Raw genomic sequence first — 21,798 nt, 5'->3', positions numbered from 1 at the left:
GAGCAAGAAAAGGCCCAAATCTGCATAATTCTTGTCTCTAATTTGAAAAAAATAATATATCTATTTCTAAAAAGTGTCTAGATTCATGTAATATTTTGATAAGAATTATGAAAAGGAACAAATATATGCTTCTTCTATTTCAAAATACATCTCATATAAATTTGTGCGTTTGGACCAAGACAACTCTCGTTTCTAGTGTTTGACCACTCATATTGAATTAATAATAAATTGATATGAGTAGTTATTGGCCGGGTGCGGGTAACAAGAGAAAAATGAGGTGTATTGTGAAACATATGAGAAAAATCTATACACGTTATATTGTGAAATGGAGGGAGTATTCAGAGGTGTTTGGATTTATGTCCAAGTGCACCAAGCCAATATTTGGTCATGATAAAACATTTGATGTTTGTTTTGATGGTTGCTAAGCTAATGCTTTATCAATTCTAGTTTATTTATTTATTTTTACTAAAGTTGGATAACTCATGGCAAACAAAACCTTGACCACTATCTTGTCAATCAAAATTTTGGTAAGGCAATATTGGGCTCAAACTTTCCTAAAAAAATTGGGCTCAAACCAAAAATCTTAATCAAGCCAACGCAACCCCACTTAAGCATGCCAAGGCGCCTAATAAGCAACAAGTAAGAGCGATGCGCACGCGGGAAGCATGGGTCTAATGGAGGTTACACTCCAGACACAGGTCACGATAGATTCCAATGTAAGAAAGAAATAAGGTATGGGGCTGATCGAGAATTTGTATAGTGGTGGCAAGACCCCTTGCGTTGCCTAACGAAGACACGGCCCAAGAGGAAGACAATACTTGTACTGCAAGAAAATAGGCATGTAACTCTTGATTAGCCGTGTATCACCACAGGCTGCGTTAGAGAGATAGTTTTTTACGGCTTAGAATAGATCTGACGAGGGGGGCCCGATCTTCTCAACGTGGATAACTTGTATAATTTTACAAATCTTTCGCCTGTTCACCCGTCGCCGCACGACGAACTTGCAAATCAATGGAAATTCACAACACCACACACTTGCGCAGTAGTCCGCTGATCACAAGCGGTTTCGCAATCTTTCAATTTCCAGCGGAACAACAGATTACGCTCAAACTTTTCAGTAGATAAAACACCCTATCGAAACGAATATGGTGTAGGTAGAATTTCTGATCGAAACAAAGAGGAATTATATACTTTCAGATGAATGCTTGGAGCAATTCAATAAAAGGTTCTGAATAAGCTAAAACGTGGTCCAACTCTAACCCTAATTACACAAAGATACAAAGACTTAAGCAGTATAAAATTCTCATCAATATAAACATTAGGTGCAGTTAGAAGTGAGTTCACCTGTTGTTCTAATAACTTGGCACGTGCTCGTGTAATTGGTCCAATGCGTAGATCATTGGGTTTATCTTGAACAGCAAGATCATCATTAGGCAAAGATGACAAAGGACTAGGGATGCCCTCATCATCCTCCCCGTCTTCAAAAGGCGTCGACCTCGACGCTCCAAGGTCTTCTCCATCATATGGCGTCAAATCTGCAACGTTGAACGAATTACTCACGCGAAACTTATCGGTCGGAAGATTTATCTTGTAAGCATTATCATTGATCTTGGCAAGCACCTTGTATGGTCCATCTCCTCGTGGCAGCAACTTGGACTTGCGTTGTTCAGGAAATCTATCCTTGCGAAAATGAACCCATACCAGATCGCCGGGCTGAAAGAGCACTTCTTTTCGCTCTGTATTGACACGTGCAGCATTGTACTTGCCCTTCTTCTCTATTGCTTCTTTAGTCTTCTCATGTATCTTCCGAACAAAATCAGCACGCTTGGACGCCTCCATATTCACACGCTCTTGACTTGGAAGTGGCAGCAAATCAAGTGTCCTAATGGGTTTGAAACCATATACCACCTCAAACGGACAAAGCTGCGTTGTTGAATGTACCGCCCTGTTATATGCAAATTCCACATGCGGCAAACACTCCTCCCATGCACGCAGGTTCTTCTTGATCATTGATCGCAGCAACGTTGAAAATGTGCGATTCACTACCTCCGTTTGGCCATCGGTTTGGGGATGACAAGTCGTGCTGAACAGCAACTTCGTCCCTAGCTTCTCCCAAAGCGTCTTCCAAAAGTAGCTCATGAACTTCACGTCACGATCAGAAACAATCGTCCGTGGTACTCCATGGAATCTCACGATGTCCCTAAAAAACAGATTAGCAATATGCGACGCATCGTCGCTCTTGTGGCAAGGAATAAAATGCGCTATCTTAGAAAAACGATCCACTGCCACAAATTTAGAATCATGTCCTCTCCTGGTCCTAGGCAATCCCAACACAAAATCCATGCTAATATCTTCCCATGGAACACTAGGGGCAGGAAGAGGAGTATACAAACCGTGAGGCTTCAGCTTGGACTTGGCCTTATGACAAGTAATACACCTTTTCACAAACTTGTCCATATCACGCCTCATCTTTGGCCAATAAAAATTCTCATTAAGCATAAGCAAAGTCATTTCACGTCCAAAGTGACCCATCAAGCCGCCGGCATGTGATTCCTGCAGCAATAACAAACGCACGAACGACTCGGGTACACAAAGTTTGTTAGCTCGAAACAAAAACCCATCATGTATGTGAAACTTATCCCATCCTTTCCCATCTTTACAAAGATTATAACGTGCAGCAAAGTCACGATCAGAAGTATATAAATCACGTAAACTCTTCAATCCAGGAACTTTAACATCTAATTGATTCAAAAGCACAACTTTCCTAGAAAGAGCATCAGCAACCACATTTTCTTTACCCTTTTTATGCTTAATAATGTAAGGAAAAGATTCAATAAATTCCACCCACTTAGCATGTCGTCGGTTCAACTTAGCTTGGCCTTTCAAATACTTTAAAGCCTCATGATCAGAATGTATAATGAACTCTTTAGGTCATAAATAATGTTGCCAAACTTCAAGAACACGAACAAGAGCATATAATTCTTTGTCATAAACAGGATAGTTCAATTGTGCTCCATTCAATTTCTCACTAAAATATGCAATCGGACGACCCTCTTGCATCAAAACACCACCAATACCTATTCCACTAGCATCACACTCAATCTCAAATTGTTTAGCAAAATTAGGTAAAACAAGGAAAGGTGCAGCAGTTAAATGATTCTTCAATTCATCAAAAGCATTAGCTTGGGCTGAGGAGCAGCGCTGCAATTTGTTTCAAAGCAAGGCCGTTGTGGGACACGACAAGGCGTGCAAGGTGATTATCGATGGAGGAAGTTGTCACGATCTAGCTAGTAAAGAGCTTTGCATGAAACTGAAGTTGAAGTATTTACCGCACCCCAATCCATACTATATTCAGTGGCTTATTGATCACGGCGAGATGAAGATTAGCCACATGGTGCGTGTTGAGTTTCAGATTGGACCATATAAGGACACCATCGAGTGCGATGTGGTTCCAATGACCGTGTGTCATTTGCTGTTGGGACGCCCGTGGCAATCCGATAGAAATGTTCGTCACAATGGGAGAGCTAACACTTATAGTCACAATTGGCATGGCAAGGAGATGATATTGCGTCCGATGACACCACAACAGATCGTTAATGAATCACGGCAGAAAGTTGAAGTAAATCGTGAGAATGAGCGTGAGAGATTAGATAGACGAGCGACTCCACTTTCGGTGAGTGAGTGCCACAAGCCAAATTTGAGTGGTAAACAGAACGGTGAGGGAGAGAATTCCTTAGTAATGCTAACCACCAAATCAGATTTGAGAGAGTTCAGCGAGGATCCTACTTTGGAGCCTTTTGTGCTTGGCAAAGGTGTCCTTCTTTCTACTAACGAGATAACCCCGCTGCCTATTAGTGTTTCTCATGTTTTGCAGGAATTCAGCGATGTGTTTCCGGATGAAGTCCCCGCTGGTTTGCCACCGATGAGAGGGATTGAGCATCAAATTGACTTGATCCTAGGAGCGTCGCTGCCCAATCGTCCACCATACCGTACGAACCCCGATGAGACGAAGGAAATTCAGAAACAAGTACAAGCGCTTCTCGATAAAGGTTATATTCGCGTAAGCTTAAGTCCTTGTGCTGTTCCTGTTATTTTAGTGCCTAAGAAAGATGGTACTTGGCGCATGTGTGTAGATTGTAGAGCGATTAATAACATCACTATTCGATATCGTCATCCTATTCCGCGTTTAGAAGATATGTTAGACGAGTTGAGTGGTGCTGCTATATTCTCTAAAATTGATTTGCGTAGTGGATACCATCAAATTAGGATGAAAGAAGGGATGAGTCAAAAACAACCTTTAAAACTAAATTCGGTTTATATGAGTGGTTAGTCATGCCTTTTGGGTTAACTAATGCACCTAGTACTTTCATGCGTTTAATGAATCATGTTTTAAGGCATTTCATAGGCAAATTTGTGGTTGTGTATTTTGATGATATACTTATTTATAGCCGCACCGCATCTGAACATGTTGATCATATTAGACAAATCTTACAAGTGTTGCGTGATGCTAAATTATTTGGTAACATGGAAAAGTGTACATTTTGCAAAGGTAGGGTCATTTTCTTGGGTTATGTTGTTTCTGCCCATGGGGTTGAGGTTGATGAATCTAAAATTGAAGCAATTAAAAATTGGCCTACTCCTGTCAATGTTAGTCAAGTTAGAAGTTTTCATGGCCTTGCTGGTTTTTATAGACGCTTTGTAAAAGATTTCAGCACCATTGTTGCCCCATTGAATGAACTCTAAAAAGGGTGTTGATTTTGTTTGGGGACCACGTTTTAGCTTATTCAGAACCTTTTGTTGAATTGCTCCAAGCATTCATCTGAAAGTATATAATTCCTCTTTGTTTCAATCAGGAATTTTACCTACACCATATTCGTTTCGATAGGGTGTTTTATCTACTGAAAAGTTCGAGCGTAATCTGTCGTTTCGCTGGGAATTGGAAGATTGTGAAACCGCTTGTGGTCGGCGGACTACTGCGCAAATGTGTGGTGTTGCGAATTTCCATTGGGTTGCAAGTTCGTCGTGCGGCAACGGGTGAACAGCCAGAAGATTTGTAGAATCATACAAGTTATCCACTTTGCTCTCTGAGAAGATCGGGGCCCCCCTCATCAAGATCAATCTGCCTCCATAGACTCAAAGTTATGAGCGAGATCCACCTTGTAATTGCTATTCTCCCCGATCCTAAATTGTTGTCGAAATATTACATGTATCTAGACGCTTTTTAAGAATAGATACATCTATATTTGAGTCAAGAATTTAGGGGTATATGTAAGATCAATACGATCAAGCAGGAGTGTTGCAAAGGCATCGGCAGAAGAATACAGCCTGACCCTAGCAGTACTAGTTGTACCATTTCCTTCCACATTTGTATTGTGTGCTCCAAAGATCAAGAGTTGTAACTTCTTGGTGGTGAAGTAATCTCATCTCTTGTTCTGTGTGTTCAGGGCTTCTTGAAAAGGAAAGTTGTATGTTAAGCATGTCTATTCCAATAAATTGAATTTCCCTTTGCAATCATGTTCTCATTTTGTGGTACAAGTTCTCGTGCTATGGACCCTATAGAAGAAACCTCTACTGGTCGTTCTTTTTAAAAAGCATTGTGTAGAGACAAATGAAGAACCTTGTGGCTGTACAAACGAAGAACCTTGTGGCTGTACAGAAGTGCTCTCCTTCGGGTGGAACTATCGAAGGAGACAGTAAGAAACTATCCCGTACAACGGAGATTTGGGATACGTAGCAGGAGTGCCTTGCCTTTGTTGAAAACGAACTAACGACACATATGGTGACTACTGAGTAGGGAGATATACAACCAGTGAGCGCACCATCGGTCATTTTGTTGCATGACTTGTTATACGAAACCCCCTCATTTAGGACGAGAGAAAGGGATAGAGTGACAGTGAGAAAGGCATGTATGTAAGGGTTCTGTCAAAATATACAAAGTGGTGGATTGTATGTTCCATCTTAGCTGTACATTTGCACCCGAAAGGACATATTCTTTTTTTTTTAACTGAAAGGACATATTCTGGTTTGGATGTTCCCATCTTCCTATCCAATAAAATAGAGATGCAATCATGCAAATGAGTCATCATTAAAGTACTCTCCGACCCTGGTTAGTTCAATCAAATGAATAAATTTGCAAAGTTACGTCACTTTTTGAAAGAACAATTTATTTATTTAACTAAAGAGTGTACTCTATCCATTTGCGTCTCTGCAATTAAAGATGAGGTAAATACATCCACGGTCCTACTATTATTGAATTGGTGTCACTTTAGTCCTAAAATTATGAAATTGCAAAGCTAAGTCCTATTTTTATTTAGGCGCACATGTGGTCCTAAGCTGGTTCCGGCCCGTTTGACCCGTCTACGTGGCAAGTTGACCCAGTACACGTCAACGGAGGGCACATTCAAAAGCAGTTTCATTTCAATTTCAAAGGAGTTCCGTTTATAAACTTCTCACATTTAATTTCAAAAACAATTTCATTTCAATTTCAAAAGAGTTTCATTCATAAAGTTCTCACATTCAAGTTTATGAATGAAACTCCTTTGAAATTGAAATGAAATTGCTTTTGAATGTGGCATCCCTGCCGACGTGTACCGCGTCAACTTGCCACGTAGGCAGGTCAAACGGGACGGAACCAGCTTAGGACCTCGCATGCGCCACTTAAAATAAAATTAGGACCTGGGTGCTCATTAAAAATTGGTTTGATAATCGTGACCCATGCCAAATGCCACGTCCACCGCCAACTAAATTTGTTCTTATGAGTTCAGTTTATGTATTCAGGTTTTGTTGAGTATGGAATTGTGGTGTTGGGTGTGCGCAGATTCATGTCGATAGGAATTGCTTTCGTTATAGTCAACTTCTCGCCCTTGATATTCTTTATTGATTGAGTACGTACAACAACAACAACAACAACAACAACAACAACAACTAAGCCTTTTGTCCCAAGCAAATTGGGGTAGATTAGATATGAAACCCAAACAGAAAAATGTGGGTAAACACAAAAACAAAGAAAAAATCAAGGTTCAAACACATGGATTGCAGATTTCCATGCAGCCCTGTCGAAAGCCAGATCTTTGGACACATTCTAGTCTTTTAGGTCCCTTTTAACTGCCTCCACCCATGTTAACTTAGGTCGTCCTCTACCCCTCTTAGCATTATCAAAACCCTTTAAAATTCCACTGTTTACTGGTGCTTCTGGTGGCCTCCGTTGGACATGCCCGAACCACATAAGTCTGTTTTGTACAAGTTTTTCTTCAATTCATGCCACCCCTACCCTATCACGAATCACCTCATTTCTGATCCGGTCTCTTCTTGTGTGTCCACACATCCACCTTGGCATACGCATCTCGGACACACTCATTTGTTGGATGTGTTGTCTTTTGGTGGGCCAACATTCCGCTCCATAAAGCATGGCAGGTCTGACGGCCGTCCTATAAAACTTACCTTTTAACTTATGTGGGACCTTCTTGTCACATAGAATTCCATACCCTTGCCGCCACTTCATCCACCTTGCCTTGATCGTGTGGCTAACATCCTCATCGATACGCCCATTGCTTTGCAGCATTGAATCCAAGTATCGAAAGGTGTCCCTCTTAGGCACTATTTGCCCTCCTAGACTAACCTCTCCGTCAGCGCACCTAGAGCCACTAAATTTGCACCACATATACTCGGTCTTAGTCCTACTGAGCTTAAACCTCTTGGATTCCAAGGTTTGTCTCCACAGCTCTAGCTTCCTACTGACGCCCACCCTGCTCTCTTCTATTAGAACCACATCATTAGCAAAGAGCATACACCAGGGAATATCTCCTTGTATATCATTAGTGACCTCATCTATATCACCAAGTCAAAAATGTATGGGCTCAAGGCCGACCCTTGATGTAGTCCAATCGTAACTGGAAATGGATCAGTCTCACTACTTCCTACGCGAACACTTGTCACAACATTAGAGTACATATCTTCGATGAGGGAAATGTACTTCATTGGGACTTTGTGCTTCTCTAATGCCCACCACATGACCGTCCTTGGTATCCTGTCATAAGCCTTCTTCAAGTCAATAAAAACGATGTGTAGGTCCTGCTTCGCTCCCTATATCTCTCCATAAGCCGGCAGAGTAAGGAGATTGGTTAATCCCTTTGTGCTAATGGCAACAAGTATTTGTGACAGAACTGATGTATTAGAGCTTAGAGGAAATTACACTGCGGGTCAATGAACTTGACAGCGATGTTCAGTTTCATCCATTAACTTGAAAATTCCTCAAATGACTTACTAAACTTGACAGCTTTGCTCATTTTAGTCCAAATGGCTAGATTCAGACGAAATTCGGTCATGATGGCATGTAGCGTGGATCTGGCTGTTCGAGTAGCCGCCGCCGAACCCATCGACGGAGCCATTCGCGTGGACGCCGCATATGCCAACCCGAAGTGGGTTCACCGGCGAGGGCAACGTCTCCCCATTCTAGAGATTCGAGGGGATTAAACAGAAAAGGTCCATAGAAAATTGTGAAAAGTCCCCTCACACACCAGCCAGGTCCACGACACATGCCATCGTGGACGAATTTCACCTGATTTTGACCATTTGGACTAAAATGAACAAAGCTGTCAAGTTTAGTGAGTCATTTGAATAGTTTTCAAGTTAATGGATGAAACTAAATATCGCTGCCAAGTTCATGGACATGCGGTGTAATTTACTCTAGAGCTTACAAGCTAGACACGACTACTCGTGGTGGCTGTTGTAGGCCCCGTTCATCGCAAAAGTGCCACATCAGCGAGAAAGCAAGATATACAGTATATAAACAAGTTTGGTGTTCTACAAGGGCAGTTTTTTAGTTCAAGGACTATATCGAACTATCCAAACAAGTTTAATGATGATATTGCGTCCAAAACAAAATTGTCATCAAATTTATTACAGTATACATGTGATTATCTAAGGGCGACACAGCAGTACTAGCGTACCTATACCAGCACTAGATTTATTGACCATGCCAATGTAATGTACTCAACTTCAGCTGATTTGAGCCTCCGGACTTCAGCCAGGTTTACAGTCTGGATTGTGTTCCTCCAGCAACGACAATGGTCTCAGCTGTAATGAACGACGCGTCATCAGATGCCAGGAACGCTGCGGCTGAAGCCATGTCTTCCACGGTGCCCAGTCTCTTGAGCGAGCTCCTCTCGATAAGCTCCTTTCTCTGTAAAATGTTTTGGTTAGGTACATGTCCATGGAAGAATACATATATTGGATTTTGTTGGTGCAGGAACTATAACTATTTACACAGTAAACATTTGTTCTGAAATAGTTTGCAATCAAAATATACGGAAAAGGAGTACTACTTACAAGGGTCTCATTAGTTGTGAGGAAGCCAGCAAAACGTGTAGGAACAAAACCAGGAGCTATACAGTTAACACGAGTCTTTGGGCCCATCTCGGAAGCAAGAGCCTAGAAATTAGAAAAGGATAATCAGTGGAGAAAAGAGCTCTTCAGGTCCAAAACAATGTATACCATGACAATTTTGAAGGAAAAGCATATGTAAGCTTACAGGTGACCACATAAAAATCATGTGCAAAAGAAATGTGCAAATATTATAATATGTGCATCATACAAAAGAAAAAGATATGATTGCACTTAATTTTTGTACAGCGTAGTTATAGTCTCTTTTGTTTTTGTACAATGCACTTGTGATCATATTTTTGAGCAATCATACCAGACGTGTGAGTGTTTTGATATTATTTCGAAATGCACAACAAAACAATTCAAAATCATGTGCACACAAGGATAAGTAAAGAAAATCTACAATCATCACTAATATAATATCTTTACAAAGTTTATAATTTTCCTTTTTTAAGTCCAGGAAATGTGGTATACTGGTATTCTAAACTATAGCTCCCATGCAATATCTGGCGCCATATGTGAGTGCAACAGTCATCATGCTAATTAAATAACTTCTATCGAGCTTGTGAGCACCTGTTTGCATATTCGTAGTCACATAAATCATGGTTAGGCCTTCACGGATGTGAAAATCACTGAATATTGTTAACTGTAGTCTATATACTTCACAGTACATAAACAATTATCGCGGTATTGTGCAAGGATTTGGAAGAAATGTAGTATCCAACTGAAAAACTTTCTCAAGGTAGTCCAACATTCAATCTCTTATACTTATACAGCGAGAAAATTCCCAGTTAGAGAAAATTTAAGGTTTAATTGTAATTAACTTGTAGCTACCAGATCATTTTGCATAATTTCTTAGGAGCATACACTCACCGTGATAGGGTCAGCTTTGCTCTCTAAAGTCAAGTGTCACCACAAGGAAGGAGCATGTCTCAGCTGTCGAACATAACTCTCACATATAATTAAGTGTTACCTAAATGTGATCCTTGTTTAATCAACTGTGCACTAGTTAACAGCTTACAATAAATATGTTCTCACATATATAATATTTTTATCATAACAACTACCCTGTCCGTTTTACTATATCAGTCCATGGTCCCAACTCCCAAGAATCATCATTTGAACGTAATAGTCCATTGAGCGAATCAAGATGCAATGATTCCACTGACTACCCATAGTTAAATGCTTTAAGAGATTAGGTGTTCGGAGCATATCTTTTAATATTTGATAGGTAACAACTAAGCACACCCCGTTAACTTTTTCTCAGTTTCAGTGCTTGCAAGGTCTGTGCGGTTATGCACATGGTGGTTTGTGGACAAAAATAAAGTGAAACAAAGGGATTAATGAACACAACGGAACATTGTTCTCCATTCTTTATATAAAGAGAATGACAAGACAGCTTTGATATGAATCAATACGCAGACGCAGGACCAACACAACAGTTACGAAGGATTAACATATACCTTTGTGAGACCCAAAAGAGCAGTTTTTGTAACACCATACATCGCTAAACCTGATTCAGGATTATAACCAGTAATTGAAGAAATTATTATCACAGATGATCCGTTCGTCAAGTGTGGTGCGGCATCCTAACATAAGGAAAAGAATAAGTGATGTACTGCACAAAAGTTGATCTATAGAACATGTAAATTGTGATTTAGAATGCAGAATTCATTTACCTGAAGAAGAAGAATGGAAGCTTTAACATTAATGTCCCATAGCTTGTCAAGTACGGACTCTTTCGTTTCGAGTATGCCCTCTACGGAGGGATTTGCAGCGGCATTGGAGACAACAATATCAATATGTCCAAAATTCTGCAAAACATAAATAATTGTTGTCATGGAGCAGCTCTGTACAGGAACAGAATCGCCTGGTGCCAATGATAATGAACATCACGAACAAAAAACCCACAAAAGGAGGCGAGACCCGTCATAATTTGAACTCCAGGCACTTGGGCTGTGTCAGCTGCTGGCTCATGTCATTCAGGTCACTAATTGCGTTACATTCTAGCTTCATGGACAGGCTGCACGAGAACCTGGTTTTAAGCCTTGTCGTGTAATGGTATTGCCTATCGACTGAGAGAAAATGCATTCTGCTCCCTGATTCTTCTTTCTTCATCCCCAAACTATCTCTTATATCACAAATCGACGTACAAACTACAAACTGTTCACTGCTACAATAATTTTAATGCTTGGTTGCTATAAGCATAAGTACATGTAAGTTCATACACTAACTGTGTGAATCTATCATAGACTCTTATTACATCATCAGACATGGAGGTAGTGTAAGCTCACATCATCAGACATGGAGGGAATTTAAGCTCAACTGAGTAGCAACTATACAATTTAAATAAACTAACTGAATACCCGTGATTTGCTATGGATACAAATTATATAACTGGTCACATTAGGACATTACTGTCGACTTGGCCCATTCCACACCTTGGCCATGCTGTCAGGCTCACTCAGTTCCGCCTAGGCTGGTGCCACACCTACGGATTTGTGTACCGCATCAGGCATCATCTTCCATTACTGTTAGAGATTTTTTAGGTGGTTGGTTATTGTGGTTCATTGAGTTTTAGTTGGTTCGTTTGATATATTTTTGTTAAATAACTTCAAGCAAGTTTGGAAAATCAGGTGGAGACGTGGATGAATGTGTTTCAATTTATTAGTTACATAGTAAAGAACTAAAAAATTTCCACAGTTGTGGATGCACATATACTGCTCTCCAAATGAGATCTCTAGTTGGGTTTCGACAGAAAACTGCTTTGTTCAGAACTGCAGTTTCGCCCCCCTCACATTTTGCCCAACAGGCAACAAGAATGCTATGCTGAATTCAGTCAATATGCTAAGAACAACTCAGTCGTAAACCTAATCCTCACCCCAGACCAAAATTGAACTACAGAGTGCTGATCTCTTCCAACATCCCAACTCCTAAGTAACGAATCTGATAATACTGTAATAAGTAACCACAGCACCGACGCACGGAATCACCGCCCACTACAGTCAGAGCCAGAGATCCCAAAATTCTCAAACTCACCTTGACGGCCGCGTCGATGAGGTGCTTGCGCTGCTCCGCGTTGGAGACGTGGCAGACGGCTCCGAGCACGGTGATCCCCTTGGCCCTGAGCCCCGCCACCGCCTCGTCCACGTTCTTCTGCAGCAAAGAAACCACCCAGATCAGAGAGAAACGAGCTGGCGCAGAGGCAACCGAGAACCACCAGGCAGGAGGAGGGTGGGGAAGAGTGTCGACCTGCCTGCGTGAAGAGATGACGACGGCGGCGCCCTCGAGGCCGAGGCGCTCGGCGATGGCGAGGCCGATGCCCTGCGTGGAGGCCGTCACGACGGCCACCTTCCCCTCCAGACGCCGGCACTTGACCTCCATCGTCGGTCAGGCTTGAATCGTCGGCTTCGCGGCGCTCCCTTTGCTCTGCTTGCAGAGTTGCAGCTGTGTTGTTGTCCCTCCCCGATGGAAGCGTGTGCGTTGCCGTTTTCAAGTGGGAGAAGCGTCGATGCAAACTAGGCAGAGCAGGATATCCGTTTGGGTGAAAAGGCGAGAATCTTCGCCAGGCCTTTCACCGTTTCACGGGCCGGCCGCAGTCTTACCGAGAGTAAATTGCACAGAGACATCGAGAGGCTCTCGTAACAAAAACCCACGAATTCAAAAGCTTTTAACTCGTACCGACTAATGAGTAAAAAAAAACACATAAATCATTGGTTTTATCCAAGTTAATGATTCGGACCCACACGTCATACTCAAGAGACAGGTTTCTGAGATAATTTTTATTTGAGCCATCGGCTTGAGCCGAGCCAACAGCTGCTGAGCCGAAGAAAGGACACCGTCTACCTCGAGTCCGTCTTCCTCGATCGGGACAGGCTCCACCGGATCGGGACACGCGCCGCTGCTGCTCCGGCGGTAATGGCCGGTGGGTTTGCAGGGCGGCAGAACTGGGCCTGGCCGAGAGGACGCCCGGGGTCTGGGACTGGCTCGTCGTCCCTGCTCCGGGAAGGGCGTTCCGTTGTCCCACACCAGCTCGTCGTTCGTCGGCAGCTGCGAGGAGCACCCCCCAATCCCCCCGATGACACGAAGAGAGAAAAGGAGAGACGGGTGTGTGTGTGTGGGGGGGGGGGGGGGGGGGGCTGTGTCCTAGCTTACGGGCTTGTCAGGAACGATGTGTCTGCCGGCGGGGAGACCCATGCCGGCGCGGTGCCGGAGAGCGGAGGTTGCGGCACGTGCGGCGGCGCCATGGCCGCCAAGGACGCGGGACCCCATCGCGGTTAGCCTCCCTGCCATCTCCACCGATCTCTCTCCCACTAACGCTCAGATCCGCGCCTGCGGATGTGGTGTCGTCTTGTGCGGTTGCGCTCGGCGCGGCGGCGGGGGGCACTCGTGGCCGTAGCTGGGAAGAAGAACGGGAAGGAGAGGGGAACGAGCCGGCTCGTCCACGTGTAAATGAAGAGTCGGCTCGGCTGCCGGGAATGAGCTGCGAGCCAAAGAACCGGCTCTTGTGTATGACATGTGGGCCACAAATGCTAACTAGCTCCAACCGGCCACTTTCGGGTTTTTTGTTATTCATTAGTTTTCATGTCGTGGTATTAGTTAAAAAAACTTGGATTCGTGGTTTTCTGTTACAAGAGCTGCTACTTATGTGTTCCTCTGCAATTTACTCTTTTATCAGTCCGTTACAACATGTACGGAGTATTTTTTTTGAGATCTCTTTTTCTTAAGCGCAAGTTAAGACATGTATATTTGTATTCAAAAAAGAGGAAAAAGCAAAGCACACGTGTTGTGTGCTATGAGAAATAGTAACGCCAAAGCGCGCTGCCGCTCCCGAAGAACACAACCCGCCATCGAGTAGCTACACGAGAGTCGGATCGAGTGCGCCGCCGCTCTTGAGAAGGGTGCCCCGATCGAGCTAACTGAATCCTGAACCGGCTTTATCTGTATCTGTATGTCGTCGCAACGTGTCATCATCCTCTGCTGCCAATTATCTGTATGTCGCGTCATCTTCTGCTGTTGTTCTAGGAAGCGCCTCTCCATTTCACAATCCGTCGGTTCGTCCGCGTGTGTTTGTGTCCGGTTATTATTCGGTTTAACACGTTCATTTTATTATTCAACTATAGTCGTTCGTTGGCTGCCTCCGGTTATTTTGCGTCCGTTTTTTGTCTGTGCCGCTCTCTTTTGCTACCGGCGGCGCGCCGTCGATCGCGAGAGGGGCAAGCCGCTCCGCTCCTCGCGCTACCGCTTGTGGTCTCAACGTACGAATCGATTTGACTGCTGTGCTAACCGCGCTTGCCGCGCGGCGCTACGTGTGGCCGGCCAAGGTATATCTACGCGTTGAATCCGCACGTCACGGTCGAGGTGGTACTAAACGGCGAACAGAACGTGGTTCGCCGGATGACTCTGCTTTGCACTGGTCCGCTGCGTGGATTGGGTTAATTACTCCGTAGTATATTTATTTGATACACGTATTATATACTCCCTCCGTTCCATATAAAGTTTGGCGCGGTTTTGAACTAGCTCTACTTCAAAAGCGTGTCAATCTTTATGAAACGGAGGGAGTATATGTAGCATATATTTTTTAATAAATTTTAAAAATAGCTTCGAACAAAGATGATGCAAAAGTTATATTCATTCGTTCCAAAATATGGGGTGTGTAACTTTTGCTTATTGTCAAATATTCTTAACTTTGACCAATCTTCTAATAAAAAATATCAACAACTGCGATGATAAAAGAAGATCATTATATCCATTATGAAATACATTTATATCATTTACAGTTGATCTTCCTTCATCTGCAAATCTCTGCTACCACAGCAGCCAGAATTTATGGGCTTGACCTAAGCCCATTAGCAACGTTTGCCACATGTTCTAAAAAAAAGGCAACAATAAAGAGAATAGTTATCAGTCTGTAAGTAGCATGTTCTGAATATAAATAATTTGTGAAGATCATAGCAACGCACAGGCCACTTATTCATACTCCATCCGTATCATAATTCTTGCCGAAATATTACATGTATCTAGATGCTTTTTAGGAATAGATATATCAATTTTTTGAAAAATTTGAGACAAGGATTATGAAACGGAGGGAATATATAATAACATTATAGTCTGACATTGTATATCTTGACACTTCTCACGAACAAAAGTTAGTATCTTTCCTACTTGTAAAGTTTGGATTTGGTGGTCGTCAATTCATTTCTTTCTAATCCTTCTCTTGTCACCCCTATCAAGTAAATTGTACAAACTCAAGAGTTAAAACTTTAGATCACAATCCTCACTTACATAGTCTCTGCTATTGTCTTTCCTCTCCCACCTCCATTAGTTTGGGTTCAGAGTTCAACTTCAGCAAAGCCTATCATAAGCTGACTATCATGTTGTCTTATGTTGTAAGTTTTATTTTCGGTTTATTTCTTAAGCGACTGAGAAATAACTATTTCTAAGTCGTTCATAACAACCTTTTGATTCAATCATTGAGATTTTGTGCAAGGTTAATGTAAGTCCGAGGGATAAGAAAATTCATTGGATAGCTACAATTGCCAACCGAGAAATAACTATTTTTTAGTCGATTGAGAAATAGACACTCCTATTTCTTTTCGTGATGATCCGTAGCAAAGCACGGGTACAAAGCTGGTGATGATCTAAAAAAAGACAACAGTTGAGAGAATAGTTACCAGTCTAAGTAGCATTTTTTTAATATAGCATTCGTAACAATATCATAGTCTGACATTGTATATTTTGACACTTCTTGCCAACAAAAATTCTGCGTCCTACGTTGTGATACGAAGATACTCCCTCCGTTCCATAATTCTTGTCTACATGTATGTAGACACTTTTTAGAAATAAATACATCCATTTTTATCAAATTTTAGACAAGAATTATGGAAATGAAAGAGTACTACGGAGTACATTTGATGAAATATGCCCCAACTTTGTCAAAATTCTTTGCACCGTAGCTCTTTCAACTTTGGGCCCGAAATTGCGAAAGTTAAGGCCTTCCCAAATTCCCATAGGGCCCAGTAGCCACGTACCGGTTCCTTCACGCTGACAGGCTGGGCCCGGATGAACTTCCCGTACGTGATGGCCCACATGTCGGCCTTAGATCATGGTCGCCCACTCCCTGCACGCAGAGTGTACACCGCACCTGCTCGTGAGTCGTGGCAGTATTCCTTGACCCTTCGTGTTCAGTATTCACAACTCTGCCATTTCTCTCCTCTTCTTTCTTGCGCGGAAGGTCAGAAACCAAAAGAAGAGGAGAATTTCCACGTATATTTCCCCCCAAAAGGAAAATCGAAGCGAGGAGGAAGGGTCTGCGAGATGGCGATGGCGAGCTTGGCGAGGAGGCGCGCGGCGGAGGCCGTGCTGCTGCGGCGGCCTCACGCGGCGGGGGTCTCCGCCGCGTGGAGGGGGTACGCGTCGTCCGCGGAGGAGAGCGACGTCGTCGTGATCGGCGGCGGGCCCGGCGGGTACGTGGCGGCCATCAAGGCGGCGCAGCTCGGGCTCAAGACCACCTGCATCGAGAAGAGGGGCGCGCTCGGGGGCACCTGCCTCAACGTCGGCTGCATCCCGTCCAAGGTATCTTATTCTTGCCGCCGCCGCCTCCTTTGTGGATACGCGATCCAGATGGATGCGCTAGCTTCGTGTCGTTGGAGATAGCCCGGAGGTCGTAGATCCGTGCGTGTCGCATCACGATTTCGGCGCTAGGGTTTGCGGGGCGCAGGCGCGTAACTTGTGGTGATTTGGGCGTTAGTTGTGGACTTTGTTCTAGTTGATTCCTTGTAGGTTATGCAATTTCCAGGGGTTTACTCTGGGGGCATGCTGATGAGGTCATGAGGCTACCATTATCATCACTCAACACTGGATGAGCTGGAGAATTCAGTGCGGGGATGTTTTGGACTTTTGGTGACCTATTTTGTAGCTGATGTTTGCTTGGGTTATTGATTGCAAGGTAGTGGTGTAGTGCATTGTTTCTTCAGGTTGATGCCCTCCAGTGGTAAATGTGTTAGAAGTAGGTGATAGCTCTTGTTGGTGTACCAAAATTTTGATAGTTTATAGTGCAACAGGTTTGTGCCTTCGTTGTTTATTGACATCTCATATGCACAATTGCAGATATGCCACAACTGCTGCAAACAAAGGCAGGCATTTGGTAGTGTACACGGATGACATTAACGTGGGGTGTGAATATCAGATAGACCTCAACTAGTGTCAATTGTTTTATATGATTTTTTCTTTACGTCATTTGAGTCTGGTTCTTTAGCTATTCTATATCTTGTTATACAATTTTTGTGCTAGTCTGTGTACGTTTATGTGTTCCCAGCTTCCTCATTTGCTAATTCCCAATACCATTTGTAGATAGCTGTGTTGTTTTAGGTGTTTGGGTCCATAACTTAGTATTACTGGGGGTTTGCCAATATCTGTGTTGGTTTTAGCTCTTAGGGTCCATACTACCGTATTACTGGTTGAAACCAGGTCTGGCGGTGCATATAAGGTGGCGTCAACTGATCTGATCCAATAAAATAGCCGCGGTGTTTTCCCAATGTTCAAATAAATTTAGAAGCTAGATGATGGATCATAAATAAACCTCACAAGTTGGTCTGGACTCTTGAATGCTGTTATATTGTTCGAATGCAATACCAGTTGTTTATAATGCTCTCTATTTGTGGGTTCAAAAAATGTTAATTGAATTTGCAGTTTCCTTGAAGAGATGATGTCAAATTCAAGTACTTTGAGAGCTCAAGCTTTAAGCATTCAGTTTCTGTTTTCTTTAGTTTTTACTTTCTTGCTCTAGCTTCTCAATGATGTTACTGAGAGGATATATGCTCAAATAGAGCCTTCAGTTCTCGTCTTGATTCTCCATAGTGTTCAATTTCAACTAAGTATTGTGTATACCCCCTCCGTCCAACAAAGGATGTCTCAACTTTGATCAAATTTGAAGGCATCTATACACTAAGTCATGCCTAGATACATCCAAATTTTGACAAACTTGAGACATCCTTTGTTGGACGGAGGGAATAAGTAGATTTCCATTGGAATACCAAGCTTACTTCAAGTTAATTTTTAGTTGATCAACCTTCAAGCTGTTTTGCTAATTCTACACTGGTCAGGCATGCATTTAGCTTATTTGTATGGTTTCTAGTTTTTAATATATATTATCACCTGTTATGTGGTCAAACCAGATAAATACACCGAGAGGTGATTCCTCAAATACTGCTGCAAAATCTATTGTATTTCTGTTTTAAAAATTGTGGTTTGGCTGTAATTTGAAGCTAGCATATCGGAAACCTGCAAAATTGCAACTGTGTCGTTCGGTTGTAGCATTTGGATCTAATGTGTGTTCCTTCCTGACCATTCCAGGCTCTTCTGCATTCATCACATATGTACCATGAGGCGAAGTCTTCTTTTGCACACCATGGTGTCAAGTTCTCCAATCTAGAGGTAGATCTGCCTGCAATGATGTCTCAGAAAGACAAGGCTGTTGCTGGGCTTACAAAAGGCATTGAAGGCCTGTTCAAGAAGAACAAGGTTGAATATGTTAAAGGGTTCGGGAAGCTCGTCTCCCCATCAGAGGTATCTGTGGATTTAGTCGATGGTGGTAGCACTATCGTCAAAGGGAAGAACATAATTGTTGCCACTGGCTCAGATGTGAAATCTCTCCCCGGAGTTACAATAGATGAGAAAAAGATTGTGTCATCTACTGGAGCTCTTGCACTTTCAGAAATACCAAAGAAGTTGGTGGTTATTGGAGCTGGATACATAGGTCTAGAGATGGGTTCTGTTTGGAACAGGCTTGGGTCTGAGGTCACTGTCGTTGAGTTTGCCCCTGATATTGTCCCATCCATGGATGGAGAGATAAGGAAGCAGTTTCAACGTATGCTGGAGAAGCAAAAAATGAAGTTCATGCTCAAGACAAAGGTAGTTGGGGTTGATACTTCTGGAAGTGGTGTCAAGTTAACTGTGGAGCCTGCAGCTGGTGGAGAGCAGACTATTATTGATGCTGATATTGTCCTTGTATCTGCCGGCAGAGTCCCATACACTGCTGGCATTGGGTTGGATGCCATTGGTGTTGAGACAGACAAGGGTGGAAGGATCCTTGTCGACAAGCGATTTATGACAAACGTTAAGGGTGTCTATGCTATTGGGGATGCGATACCTGGACCAATGCTTGCACACAAAGCTGAAGAAGATGGTGTTGCATGTGTTGAATTTATTGCGGGGAAGGAGGGCCATGTTGATTATGACACTGTACCCGGCGTGGTGTACACACACCCAGAGGTGGCCTCTGTTGGCAAGACGGAAGAACAAGTCAAGGCATCTGGAGTAGCCTACCAGGTTGGGAAGTTTCCCCTGTTGGCTAACAGTCGGGCAAAGGCAATCGATGATGCTGAAGGGATGGTGAAGGTAATTTCCGAGAAGGAAACGGACAGAATCCTTGGTGTACACATAATGTCCCCTGGTGCGGGAGAGATCATCCATGAGGCTGTGCTTGCACTTCAGTATGGAGCGTCGAGCGAGGACATTGCCCGGACATGCCACGCACATCCGACAGTGAGCGAGGCCCTGAAGGAGGCGTGCATGCAGACCTACGACAAGGCGATCCACATGTGATTCGTGATATGATTTCAACTGCCAGCTCCAAACACTTGCCAAGTTCTTGAAATAATTTTGAATTGATGTATTCTCAAAACATCCTTTTTGTCAGCTCGTTTCCTCTGGGGAACTGTGAATGGACACCTTCGCACTCCCAAATAATATGCTAAACTAATGTTGCCGACATTCCCTAGATTAGAGCTACTTTTCATCAGGTAATATATGCGAGAAGAAATATCACACTATCATCTCACTGTATTTGTGCCATCTACCTCAATTCGATTACCCAAATTTTGATGTCTTTACATGTATGGCTGTGCTCGAATGGCTTTATCTTGCAGCATAACGAGGTCATATTGCACACATTTTATCACTGTGATGAAGCAGCTGGTGCTCGTCCACAGCTCTGTATCAGGGCAGTCCTCCCTTAGTCTTAGATGCTTAAAACTACGAGTGATCTGCAAGAGGCCAAGAGCCCATGCTCGTGATTTCTGATATCAGGGTACAAAACACTCAAATGTAGGGCCAAAAAGGGATGGAACTCTGTGTTATCACATTTGTTTTTGTATTTTTAGCGAAAGTGGAAGTAAACATTACCGAAAATGAACACAGAACGAATATGGAGGTAAATAAAGTGAATGTTTTCTGGAACATAAAAATCAGGGGGTGAAGGCGTTCGGAGGGGTGGAGGATAGGCGGCTGACGAAGTAATTGTCGTGCTGACGAAGAGGCGCACGCTAGCCGGGGTCAATGCAACAACAACGTGGAGGCACAAAAGATGTGGGATTGCGATGGGTCATGGTCATGGAGGCGTTTCAGGAGAGATTCTAGGTATTTAGGCATATTATGAGGTTGATTTGGATGAGATTGGGTTTTGGTCGAACTTTAGACTGAGCCACAAAGTCGATATGTGGAATTCCACATGTATGAATATGGAAAATTATGTTTCAACAATGTTCCGCATGTAAACGATTTTGTTTTCATTCTTTTTCGTGGCAGATAGAAAGATTTTGGTCCATTTCCGGACCTATTGAGGTATTACAACGGTGATCGTTTGTAGGATGATCTGAATATACCTAGCTCTTTGGTAAAGCGGCCAAAACAGAGGATAAATATATTGGGCACTCCGATTGTGTGGATAGTTCTTTCCCTTTCCAATATCGAAGGATACCTATCCACCATCACAAGCTGCAAAATAAGGAGCGGAAGGCGGTCGAGGAATGCTGATCCTTTCAAGAAAATACTTGGCGGTTGGAAAAGAAAACTCTTGTCTTACGGGAGTAGTTTGGTTCTGGTCAACTCAGCCTACCTATGTTTATGTTCTCATTTTTCGAGATACTCGTCAAGATTCGTAACCAGTCACGATTATTTTGGCAAAGTAATGACATAAAGAAAATATAGATGGAATAAATGGACTATATTTGCCGCCCCAGGATGAAGGATGTCTATTTGTAATGCGAGGGTCATGGTTCAAATCCGATAGTCGTTTTTTTTTCTTTATCGATGTTCTACGAACAAAAATCTCTTTTTTTTCCGGATTAAATGGGGAATTCAGGATTTTTTTGTTTCTACCTTACAATTTTGCTAGATACAAAAGAATAAAATAAATAATATATATTAAAAAATTCAGATGTTGATGAAATTCTATTTTTTATGGTACTTTAGTTGATTTTACTGGTGAAAGATCTTAAGGTAAAAAACCAATGTTAATTGATCAAGTGGCTTCTTAAACTTATGGAAGTGAAGGTATGTGGCACAATAAATACTCCTCCATTCTAAAATTTTATGTCCCATTTAAAAAACTACTCTCTCCGTCCCAAATAAGTGACG

General features: G+C 42.7%; 2 protein-coding genes across 2 annotated transcripts; one reads left to right on the top strand and one right to left on the bottom strand.

Annotated features, from left to right (window-relative positions):
• Positions 1 to 8,759: 8,759 nt before the first annotated feature.
• Positions 8,760 to 12,900, bottom strand: LOC100832643 (tropinone reductase-like 3). Its single transcript, XM_003568823.4, has 6 exons — positions 12,634 to 12,900; positions 12,421 to 12,537; positions 11,061 to 11,195; positions 10,845 to 10,970; positions 9,328 to 9,429; positions 8,760 to 9,181 (listed from the first exon to the last, which is right to left on the bottom strand). The coding sequence occupies exons 1-6, from the start codon at positions 12,763 to 12,765 to the stop codon at positions 9,032 to 9,034; spliced, it is 762 nt and encodes a 253-aa protein (XP_003568871.1). The 5' UTR covers positions 12,766 to 12,900; the 3' UTR covers positions 8,760 to 9,031.
• A 3,666-nt stretch (positions 12,901 to 16,566) lies between these two features.
• LOC100830109 (dihydrolipoyl dehydrogenase, mitochondrial) lies at positions 16,567 to 20,273 on the top strand. Its single transcript, XM_003568813.4, has 2 exons — positions 16,567 to 16,956; positions 18,736 to 20,273. The coding sequence occupies exons 1-2, from the start codon at positions 16,699 to 16,701 to the stop codon at positions 19,984 to 19,986; spliced, it is 1,509 nt and encodes a 502-aa protein (XP_003568861.1). The 5' UTR covers positions 16,567 to 16,698; the 3' UTR covers positions 19,987 to 20,273.
• Positions 20,274 to 21,798: the final 1,525 nt, after the last annotated feature.

The sequence above is a fragment of the Brachypodium distachyon genome, chromosome 2, assembly GCF_000005505.3.
Source record: "Brachypodium distachyon strain Bd21 chromosome 2, Brachypodium_distachyon_v3.0, whole genome shotgun sequence".
Taxonomy (NCBI): domain Eukaryota; kingdom Viridiplantae; phylum Streptophyta; class Magnoliopsida; order Poales; family Poaceae; genus Brachypodium; species Brachypodium distachyon.
Note: the sequence above shows the minus strand (reverse complement) of the source record. Positions and strands in the feature narration are given on the sequence as shown.

Coding starts and splice junctions, on each gene's coding strand:
- LOC100832643 (XM_003568823.4), bottom strand. CDS start 12,765: ATGGAGGTCAAGTGCCGGCGTCTGGAGGGGAAGGTGGCCGTCGTGACG. Junction 11,196..12,420: donor TCATCGACGCGGCCGTCAAG/GTGAGTTTGAGA, acceptor TATGTTTTGCAG/AATTTTGGACATATTGATAT. Junction 9,430..10,844: donor CTCTTTTGGGTCTCACAAAG/GTATATGTTAAT, acceptor TCTAATTTCTAG/GCTCTTGCTTCCGAGATGGG.
- LOC100830109 (XM_003568813.4), top strand. CDS start 16,699: ATGGCGATGGCGAGCTTGGCGAGGAGGCGCGCGGCGGAGGCCGTGCTG. Junction 16,957..18,735: donor TCGGCTGCATCCCGTCCAAG/GTATCTTATTCT, acceptor TGACCATTCCAG/GCTCTTCTGCATTCATCACA.